We start from the raw sequence: 11004 nt of genomic DNA, 5'->3' as shown, positions 1-11004 counted from the left end.
AGCTCTCTTTAGTGACTCCCACCATCAAGCTCTTAATTGCAGTTTAACGGTTGAAGCGTTACCCGGAAGTTGATAGCAGAAAAGAGACCCACACGACCCTAGTTGGAGTTGCAAGTAGGGATCTGATCCACGAATAACAATAATCCTCTATTAGGTTCCGTTGTTCTGCATATTGGCTGGTCCAAGCGTTGCTATTTGGCCGCATAATTCGTTCTGAATTGTCTTTTGTTGAGAAGAGAGGATCCGGGTCTTGCAATAATTGTATGATTGAGGCCTCTCGTCAGTTTGCCATGCCTTATCCACTACCAAGACCGATTCCATCTCTAGCGGACCGTGATGGGGAAGACCATGTTTTCAGTACGTTGGGTGGCTTGCGACCTAGATCGGTGTCTCCAACGAAAAATGTAGGGAACCGGAGACGGTCTTCTACTATTAAGAGCACTTTATTCTCAATTTTCGGCGCCGCTGGCGGTTCCGGCTCACATCAGAGGGGTTCCAGTCTGCCGAGAAGCAGTTCGACTTTGAGCGTCGGCTGTGGTGAGACTGCGGTGGAAGAAGATGAAAAAAGCAGAAGAAAAAGTGCTGCAGGGGGCGAATTGGGCTGTTTAAGACACTCACGGGGCAGCTTTAATGGTGCTATATCGGCTCCTTCGTCGCCAGAGCAGAGTTCTGCGAATGAGGCAGAAGAAGGTACTGCTTCAACTTCATCGTGTCAAAGGGATGGTGTCGTTGACGGTACCACCGTTGGAGGTAACTCGACTACCTGTTCTTCGACGTCGAATCCCTCGAGGGGCTCGCTGAAGTCATTTGGAAGGGAGTTCTTGTGCGAGTATCTTACTGAGCGGGGATTATTGGCGCCAAAAATTATATCAGAAACTCCTGACATCCGAATCTCAATAGCCACTAGTGGTGATCACGTCTTCCTGCCGACAATGTCCTCGAGCGACGACGAGTATCTAGCCAGACTGAACGGCCTACGAAGTGACGAGGAGGAAGCCGTGGAAGTGGAGCCCGATGCTTTGCAGGACAGGCCACTCGGCAATACTCCCGATGTTCCGAGCCATTCATTGCCAGGTTTCTCTGATTCAACTTCCTTAAATGACGAGAGAGCTATCGAAGATGACACAGATGATGCAAGCGATGAGCTTCCGGGAGGACTCGAAACCGGCGGTTCTGATACCAGAACGTGTCAACGCATGAGTTCTCTTACTTCTACTTCTGTGGCAACACCTGCTTTCGAGATTGACAATTCAATGGCCACATGCACGATGGCTGTAATTTTGTCGTTTCCTAAGGTAACTACGTTGGGAAATATTAGAGGGGAATTGTGCTCCCGGGTGAGGGTGTATTGGCACAATGGTGTCCCCCCAACAAAGTCGTTCTACGAGGAGTTTTATTGCGCAGGGTCCCTGGAATGGGAATTGAACACTAACAATGCAAATCTCTATGTTCCACTTAACGTTTCATCCGATGAGAAGATTATAGAGAACAATAGAAACCTCCGACCGATGAAGTTATTCAAGAATAATTCCACCGAAATGAGACCATACCTCGATAAGAATCAGACAAGGACAAATTTACTGAAGAAAGTGAAACTTCGTAAATCTCAAGTTTTCCAGCCCGGGGATTATGTCTTTATAATACCTGTTGTGTTTTCAAATCACATTCCTGAGACGCTCTATATGCCATCGGCCCGCGTCGACTACCGATTTCGTATTGCGACTAAAATTTCTTCGGACGATCAGACGGCTGTCCCAGGTACTGATATGGATCGTGGCAGGCAGACAGAGACTGATCAGCCTAGCGGAAGGAGATTCAGTAATGCAATTAAAAAGTTTAAAAATAATCTGCACGTAATGAACCAGGCGCAAACCAAAAGTGATGAATTGAATGAAATATATTCTGAGTATCCAATCGACGTGGTACGAACGCCGCCTTTGATTTCTATCTCAACGGCAAATAAGCCGGTTTATATCAATCGTGTGTGGGCAAACTCATTATCATACGAGATTTCTTTTGGTCAAAAGTACGTTCCTCTCGGTAGCAAAGTGCCAGTTAAGATAAAGTTGGCTCCTATGTGCAAGGGCATTTATCTAAAGAGGTTGAGGGTTAGCGTGATCGAGAAGATCACGTTTGTGAGCAAGAATTACGAATATGAGTATGATCAGATTGATCCCGTCGCCAAAGACCCTTACAATCCCTACTTCAGTGATTTTGCCTCAAGGAGGAAGAAAGAACGGAACATTTCTCTTTTGGAAGTCAGAACCAGTGAAAAGGGTTCTCGTGCCATTAGGGAAGAAATCGTTGAAAATTGCATTAACGACAATCTGCTAGCCTATGCCGCGGCCGACAGTGATGATGGGCAACCAATCATAGGAATAGCAGAACCATTAATGGTCGAGACTGTCCTTGAGTTTCCAAGATATGAAGATCTGAACAAGAAGACAGCCAGGACTGTGCCGCCTTATGGCATCGATGTCTACACTAGCGTCCCAAATCCCGAGGCTGCGTCACATGTCCCTACTCATCGTAGCGGTGTAATGGGATTCTTGGTTAATCGTAGGCCTTCACTTACCCATCAGAGCAAAGGAAGTAGCGATTCCGGCCAGTTAGGCCGTCCTCAGTCTGACGAAAATTTCCACGAAACTACTTTAAGAAGCAACTCGGGAATTCCCGTCCAATTCCACACCAATTTGAACAAGACTAAACGTGGTCTCTACCTGGACAGCTTAAATTTCAGCAATATTTACAGTAAGCACAAACTGGAGTTTATGCTACGTATCAGCAAAATAGACGATACGAATCCAAAGAGATTGAGACATTACGAAGTTTTGATCGACACGCCGGTTTTCTTAGTTTCTGAATTATGCAACAATGGTAACATGGAACTTCCGACTTACGATATGGCGATAAAAAAGCAGCCGCCTTTGGAAGCCGACGCGGATGCTGCACTACCGCCAACTTTTGAAGAGGCTATCTCTGTACCAGGCTCTCCAATACAATCGCCCATCGTGTCTCCGTTTGGATCTCCCAACGTAAGATCCCGCTATGACGCTGACGACCTGTCAATCCAGCAGTTAAGCTTGTCCCGCAGCAATTCAATAGCGGGACCCTCTGAAACAATACCTTCATCGTCTCACCAGATGTCGCTATCTCACCCAATGGAAGCCAACACGCGATTCAACAATCTCGATGGCATACTAAGTACCAATGCAGCCAACAATACGGACAGCGGAGCTTCATCCGGCGCAAACGAACCAGCTAGCTTCGTGACATCCCAAGAACCCACACATGGATCGGGCATTTTCAAGAGCAGATATTCTCTGACGCAAAATAGCGGTCCACCAAAAGACGACGAGGACCATGGAGGAACTTCAGAAGAAGAAATACCAGACAGCGGGCCGACAGCTTCGCCGCCTCCAGGCTATGATGAAGTGATTCCGCTGATGAGCGATGAAGAATAACCGGCAGTAAGAAATATGCGATCCGTTATATATACTTGAAAACTAGGTACAAATCGGTGTACGAAAAGCTCAAATGTGAAGCGCTCCTCTTGCCGAGTTCACTCCCACGGAACTTATTACCTTGATTCCAGTACTTCCAAAGGGGAAGTAAGAGATTGCGTAATACACCAACGCGATCAACTCCAGTATAGCACAGGGAATGGTTAAAAGCGCGCTTTTCCGAATAGCTGCAAAATAAATCGTCGAAATGCATGTTGCAAAGAAGAATACGCTAAATGGCAGTCTTTCTCTGGAGGTTAAATGCTTAACATAGGCCATCGGACCCATAAAAATGCCAAACGCCAGGACAAACAACAATGATCCCATAGTCCATAAGAGCCCAAATTTCCTGGGTTTCACGGCCAGTACCGGGAACAGGAATATGCAGGTGGTAAAGCACGCTACGGACCCCAGTATAAAGCAGACGAACAAAAGCAACCTCTCAGTCCGCGAGATATTGAACCACGACGGTTCTTGGTTCTGTACTAAGTCCTGTCTGGATATTGGCAACCTCTGGTACACATCCTGAGCTCTTGTATTCAGAGAATCAGCCCAAGATGAGAACAACGTCTTAGCGGACTCATTGAACCCTTGAGAATTTTGCGAGCGTGATTGATTCCACCTATTCAGCGACTCTCGCAGTGAATTCACCTGGCCATTTGCAGTATCAGACATCCCTCAAGGAACCACCGCTCGAACTCTGACTGCGTCTATCTGAACCATATCCTATAGTTATAGGCTTAGGCCTTTGGATCCTTTCATCTCATCGCTTGGCACGTATTGCTTATTTCTGATAGGGACCTAACAGCGGGTAACTTAAGAGGTATTCCTATGGAATTGCAAATGGAATAGGCCAGAAGAGAGCTGTAACTTGGCATTGCTGCTTGTAAGTACGCCATCAGCGACCCGGTATCGCCTATTACACGATATTGGTGGACTGCTGCTGTGGGATCACGGTTCTAGGGAAGCTTTTGTGGGATTTATCGAGTATTTCCAGGCGCACTCGCTATGGACAATGATGGCAGAGGAGACGGTCAAGGCGATTCTTCGGGAGCGGCTGCGAGCCATTTGAGTTTACCTGCAGAGTACGGAGGTGGCAAGTTCTCGTTTGCGACCGGATTCGAGGACGATCTTCCAACTGGACAAGCATGTTCGAGTGACGCGCCCGCCAAGCAGCGTGAGAGATTACTTTACGTGAAGAAGGAAGAAGCTGATATTTCTCCATATCTTTCTATGAGTCACTCGCAGCTGAATTCATCCATTTCCTTCTTGGACGACAAGTTTTCGAGCTCATTGCTTGATGGACGACAGTCCGTCACAGATGGGTCCCGAAATTCGATATCGAACAATCAACATTGGGGTTCGTTTAGCAATGGCGCTCAGAACGGTCCCGACACAGGGCAGCAGTCTGCGTCTTTCAAGAATGACGAACTAGACCTTTTTTTTCGAAGAAATGATGATGCACTGTCAAGCCTGGCGGATGACTTGAGCTCGTCATTTGGGTCCAGTTTGCATTCGGACTTGCTAGCTTCAAGTTACGACTCGTTTCAATACCAGCCTCAGTCGTTGAATGGTCCAAGTGCGGGTCAAACGCTATCGGCCCATTTTTCACCCCCGGTTAGATCACCTTCTTCGTCAGTACGAGCGGGAAGCCACTTGTCGGCTTCGTTGAGGAATGGAAGTGCGGGCACTCCAGGTCTTATGGGTACGCCGCGAACAAGACATGCCTCGCTGAGTGGGAACTACTATCCGGACGGATATCTATCAGCCAGCGTGCCAAAGAATTTAACGGCGGATGAGAGATTAAAGCGTAAGAGAGAGTTTCACAACGCTGTGGAGAGAAGAAGGCGAGAGCTTATCAAGCAGAAGATAAAAGAGCTCGGTACCATAGTACCACCTTCTCTCTTGAATTACGACATGAGTGGTAAGCAGGTGAAACCCAACAAAGGAATTATTCTGAACAAGACTGTGGAGTATCTCGAGTATCTGCTGCAAGTGGTGGAAATCCAAGAGCGAAGAAAAAAGCAGTTACTGAACAAGATGAAAGAACTGGAAGAGAAAAAAGAGCGTCTGGCGTCTAGCCAACTTGCTGAACAGAATCGCGGCAGCGCGAATAACACTACTGAAAGGCCTGCATCTCATGAACCAGCATCTCTGACCAAGTCAGTGGCTCAAAGCGATTTTACTGATATTGATGTGGACGTCTCTAACGAGAGAATAATCGACACCCGAGCCAAACCTCATCCCCATAATTTTGGCGTATCGCAGCCATGGGGCGAATCTAACTCATTTGGCCTAATGGATAACATATTGTCAAACAGCGAGCATAATTTACCACTTCACGACGACCTGCAGCAATTCTTATCGGGTGATTTGATTGAAGCAGAAGATAACGCCAAGCTAATGTTCAATAGTGGTGATCGTGCCGAGTATTTGTTAGACTTTGACTCCTAAGAGCGTCATCAACATCTGTATTGCTGGCATTTGTTATGCACATTGTGGGCCTGCACTTTTCATTTTCAGTGATTAACCACAGTCAGGGAGCAATTCTCCCGCAGCGGCTTAGAAAGCCACTCACTACACTAAATCCATGATTCAGTGGCGAAATAGCCCAAGGCAACATTCAACTATGGCCTCGGATAACGCATCACTCTTGCTTATGACTAAATTATGTAGAGATAACGAACAAATGCGCCTGCCTTCAAGGCATTGCGCAGCATACGAGCAATGTTCACAGCAAGAGAAATCTAAGGAGAATATCGGATCAGAAGCCATGAAGTTTTGTACTTAATCTTCATTTTCGCATTATTTTAAAGTGCATTAAAGTTGGTGTCAAACGCAGTTTTTTCCCCCAGCAAGACTAAGGAAAGCAGAGATAAACTCATCAAGCGTGCTTCGACATTTCAATAGCCTGCTAGAGCGTCTCAATGATGGCAATAAAATCTCGACTGAGGCAAATTGTCCATGTTGTCAGAAGAAAGAATAGCAGAGTGCTGCGAATTTGTATGGTCGTTCTGCTGACCACTTTGATATTCATAGGATTGCACCAGGGTTCTGACTACATCGAAATTGATTTACTCTCGAACATTACTTACCTCAATGATTACAAAGCAGAGACGAACGGGACAGTATCGTTTGATGCAAGTAAGCTTCGCAATGTGCTGAAATTAACCATGGATGAGATCAGGCGGCTTTCACCACAAGATGAAATAGATCGAACCAGAGGAAAGGACTGCCGGATAGGGGATATACAGATTGAAAATTCCCATGATCTTGACATAGTAAGTCGAGCTGAACTGCTCAAATGCGTAGAGCTCCACACTTCCACCAAGGACAAGCTTAAGGACCTGCATAGGGCCTTTCTCCATACGATGAAAGACAAGATAATACCCAGATTCCATAAGGAGATGTATGTTGGTAGTGGAATTGTTTTCGTTGCTGGGGGAAAGTTTACCATGCATGTCATGCCGGCAATTAAAGCTATCAGGGCTAACGCCGGCGGTGAGATTCCGATCGAGATCATGATTCCTCCCGAGAACACCGGTGAATCATCTTTTTGTGACAATGTTTTACCATTACTTGATCCCTCCGGTCTGACACGCTGCGTCTTTATGGAGACATTATTTGACTCCACGACATTGGGAAGCGTGAAGGGCTACCAATTGAAAGCGTTGGCGCTTTTGGCATCAAGTTTCAGAAAAACGTTGCTTTTGGACGCTGATAACTACGTTGTCAATCCTATAAATAAGATGTTCAATTGCCCAATTTTTGATGAGTTTGGGTTGGCCTTATGGCCAGATTACTGGAGAAGGCTTCATCACCCCGGCGTTTATGATATAGCTGGGATAGAAGTTGATACCACGAAACGTACCCGGTACTCGGTTGATAACGTTTCACCTGCTGAGCGTTACAAAGTGAATGATATTGGCAAGGTTCCCTTCCATGATCTAGATGGAGCTATCCCAGATGGCAGCACAGAATCAGGCCAATTATTGGTTGACAAACATAAACATCTGGATACGATAATACTGAGTCTGTATTACAATTACAATGGACCCTCATATTACTATCCTTTGCTTGGCCAAGGTTTTGCTGGGGAAGGTGATAAAGACACTTTTGCCTTTGCAGCGAAGGCGCTGTCTGCAAATGGTATACACAGGAACTATTATCAGGTCAAAGCCCCTGTGAGGGCCATGGGGTACTGGGCAAATAAGAAAGATGAGGTGAAGATCTTAAGCGAAGATAGGATTAGTGCAGATGAGCAAGCTTTCCGTGGAGTGGCAATGATACAACATGATCTGAATGCTGATTTCGAAGCTTACAAGAAGGCACGCCAAGAACTCCATTCAAAACCGATGGAGGAGCTGCGCGCCCTGCGTGAGGAGGCCTTTCTGTCTGAGGTTTCTGCTGACTTCACTGACATTGATAAGGTTTTCTGGCAAGAGCAAAGGAAGAAGGGTTACGACGTTAAGGGCTTTCTTTCCTTCTTTAAAGAAGTTCCCGTATCGTTCATCCATTCTCATCTTCCCAAGTATGATCCATGGGAATACGCCGCAAACGAAGATATGATGTTCGATGGCAGGAAAACAGCCTCTCGCCATGAGGATGAGCCCAACTTCACACCAGCCCACCACGGCCATTTCCGCATGTATAACGACGAATTCCCAAAGCTCACCAACTATGATTTGGAGCTCTCCAACTGGCTGTGCTTCCAAAAATACGTCTGTCAAGAAAATGGTTACAAGAATTTCAATTACCTGCTGCAAAAGGTCGAGAAAGTACAAGGTGGACATAAATCACTGGAACATATGTGCGATTACATCAATAAAAGAGTTGAAATGCTACTTGCGACAACATGGGAAGGATCCAAAGTTATGTGAATGAATCATTCATACTGTACTTCCTCACGTCAGCCGTCCTCTAATTAGTTGATAGACCTCGTTTATGCAGCGTTTCTAACATTCCATCGTCTTCTCTTACTGAACTTACATTACAGGTTGATAATTTTGTAGGGACAAGCATACACATAATGCTGTAAGCATTCGAAAGCAAGTTGCTACGTTGCCACAGTCTTGGACATAGTAAATCGCTTACAAGAGAGTGCCGAAGATCATCTATGGCTCACTGGCTGTTTTTGTCATCAGGCTCTCTTATTAGTAAAATGATCGCCAAGCTCTTCCTAACCATGAAGATGACAAAAATGGCATCCTTTGATGTTTAAATCGACGTGTAGAGGGAAGTTAGTCAATGCAAAGAGGTTTTCGAGACAATGGTCCAAAGTTACGAGAGGAGAAACAGCTCGAAGACCTGTACTGTGATCTTGACAAGGATACCCTTATACCAATCGTGCGACCCGACCAAGATGCCCCAGGAGATGCTCCCGAACTGGACAATGGTCATAGTCGAGTTCTCAACGATGATAGAGGACACCTAAAACAGCTGATATTCAACGGGAAGACAACTTTAGAACGAATCAGACTACATCATAAGAGAACAAGATTCAAAAAGTGCAAATACTCTATATCTCAATTGGGTGATGACAAGCAGGTGAATCATCTGCTTGGAAAGAAGAGCAAGATTTCTAGCCAGGGAGGTAGTACTTTCAGCGAGGATCAGACGCCCTATCTGAATAAGTTCTCAGCTCCAATAGGTACAGCAGAGGAAATATTAAAACTACCGGCCAATCTTGAACAGATCTCCAGCAACCTGACTGACCTAGTGGTTGAATACGATATGGACGAACAGGACGATTTGTACTTGCAGTTTCTCAACGACAAATGCTGTCAGATGAAGATGAACGAGGAAATCTTCGAGCTGTTAATTAGTGCAGTGGAAAAGGAATGGACCCATCTAGAAAAACTCATACCACCGAAATCCCTAGTAGTCGAAGAATCACCTTCTGGCCATCGCTCAGAGACCACCAGACTTCACTATGAGCTATTCGGCTCGGATGATGGGACAGAGAGAACTACAGACCAACCCTGTGCCGTGTGCGGTGGTGCAGATAGTGATAACGCCAATGCAATCGTTTTTTGCGATGGCTGCGATATAGCTGTTCACCAAGAATGTTATGGTATAGTGTTTATCCCGGAGGGCCAATGGCTTTGTAGAAGATGTTTGGTGTCAAAAAATCGTAAAGTTAGCTGCTTATTCTGTCCAAGCCACACGGGCGCCTTTAAGCAAACTGATACGGGATCATGGGCGCATGTCATCTGTGGTTTGTGGATTCCCGAATTATACTTTGCCAATCTACACTACATGGAACCGATTGAAGGCGTTGAAAATATCAGTAAGTCAAGATGGAAACTCGTCTGCAGCATCTGTAAGCAGCGTACGGGTGCTTGCATCCAATGTACTAACAAGAGCTGCTTCACTGCATTTCATGTAACATGCGCCAAAAGAGCTGGTCTCTACATGAACTTCGGAGGCGCTTCCATCAGTGAGGTCGCCTCCAACCAGGCTGCTGGCCTACGTATGCTAAGCTGCTTCTGCAGAAAGCATTCGCCTCCGGGATGGCCAGACACAACAAAAGGTATTTTACAAACTAGACGCTATTTCGCTGAGTACAATGATAGTGAGATATCGACAAACCTGCATCTCAATCAAGGGAGAGGAGGCACCAAATTTGGCTCTGCAAACAACAAGTGGAAGACTAATAGAGGCACCCCTATTGCTCCGAATATATTTGCTGATCACCTCAGTAAAATAATTGCATCATATGGCATACCCAATGCAGAATCGACAGCGTACAACATCTGTAAATATTGGTCGATGAAAAGGGAGTTAAAAAGAGGCGGACCATTAGTAAGAAAGTACGATCCTAGCTCGTCCAACCTTTTGAATGAGGCGCAACTGCAGGAGAGAATTAATGTGACCGACATTTTGTTGAAAGACCTTCAGAAGCTCAGAGAGCTTTCCAGCCTAACCAGAAAGCGTACATCATCGTGGAACTCAATGAAGGAAGTCTCTTACCGCGTCGAATGCCTGAGCAGAAACCCTGAAAGTTATCTCATGAAGGAGGTCGTGGTCGATAAGTTCTTGGAGTCCGAAGTTTTCAAAAAGATCGAACGCTCATTAACAGATAATACTATGATCTCGAAACTGATCGAGTGTAAATCATATGATGTACACAGTAATGAGAGTTGGGAGGTTTTTCCTTCTAGAATGAATACCATTCTTTCTTCCCTTGAGGAGGAGCCCTCTTCGACAAGAGCTTTTCGAAACCTTGTGAGAAAGGCGAGGACGTTATTAGAGCTGCTGTTAGGGAAGTTTGAGACCGCGGATGTTACCAAAAGACTTCACGAGGATTTCATTATCGAAGGAGACAAGGTATTAGTTAGACCCTGGAAAGGCCAGATTCTAAAAGAGCAAGAAGAATTGAGTGATGTTGAAGAACTAAAGCCCCAGGAAGTCAAACTACTTAAGAAGTTAATATGAAGTTAGAGTCATTTTTTTCTCTTGGTAGATAGTTTTCCATTTGTAATGCCACATCGCTCACTTA

The 11004-nt window shown here is 45.6% G+C and overlaps 5 protein-coding genes across 5 annotated transcripts; 4 read left to right on the top strand and 1 right to left on the bottom strand.

Moving 5' to 3' along the window:
* Positions 1–263: 263 nt before the first annotated feature.
* On the top strand, positions 264–3464 carry ECM21 (Ecm21p; the record flags this gene model as incomplete). Its single annotated transcript, XM_037282340.1, has 1 exon — positions 264–3464. One exon carries the CDS (start codon positions 264–266, stop codon positions 3462–3464), a length of 3201 nt encoding a protein of 1066 aa, XP_037138235.1.
* Positions 3465–3533: 69 nt separating this feature from the next.
* Positions 3534–4178, bottom strand: SFT2 (Sft2p; the record flags this gene model as incomplete). The annotated part of the gene is made up of 1 exon (XM_037282339.1): positions 3534–4178. One exon carries the CDS (start codon positions 4176–4178, stop codon positions 3534–3536), a length of 645 nt encoding a protein of 214 aa, XP_037138234.1.
* Positions 4179–4511: 333 nt separating this feature from the next.
* RTG3 (Rtg3p) lies at positions 4512–5957 on the top strand (the record flags this gene model as incomplete). The annotated part of the gene is made up of 1 exon (XM_037282338.1): positions 4512–5957. The coding sequence occupies one exon, from the start codon at positions 4512–4514 to the stop codon at positions 5955–5957; it is 1446 nt and encodes a 481-aa protein (XP_037138233.1).
* Positions 5958–6430: 473 nt separating this feature from the next.
* HG536_0B04210 (alpha-mannosyltransferase) lies at positions 6431–8383 on the top strand (the record flags this gene model as incomplete). Its single annotated transcript, XM_037282337.1, has 1 exon — positions 6431–8383. The coding sequence occupies one exon, from the start codon at positions 6431–6433 to the stop codon at positions 8381–8383; it is 1953 nt and encodes a 650-aa protein (XP_037138232.1).
* A 367-nt stretch (positions 8384–8750) lies between these two features.
* On the top strand, positions 8751–10940 carry NTO1 (Nto1p; the record flags this gene model as incomplete). The annotated part of the gene is made up of 1 exon (XM_037282336.1): positions 8751–10940. One exon carries the CDS (start codon positions 8751–8753, stop codon positions 10938–10940), a length of 2190 nt encoding a protein of 729 aa, XP_037138231.1.
* Between the last annotated feature and the right edge of the window lie 64 nt (positions 10941–11004).

Source organism: Torulaspora globosa, chromosome 2 (assembly GCF_014133895.1).
Source record: "Torulaspora globosa chromosome 2, complete sequence".
Taxonomy (NCBI): Eukaryota; Fungi; Ascomycota; class Saccharomycetes; order Saccharomycetales; family Saccharomycetaceae; genus Torulaspora; species Torulaspora globosa.
This window is presented reverse-complemented; position numbering and strand designations above follow the sequence as displayed.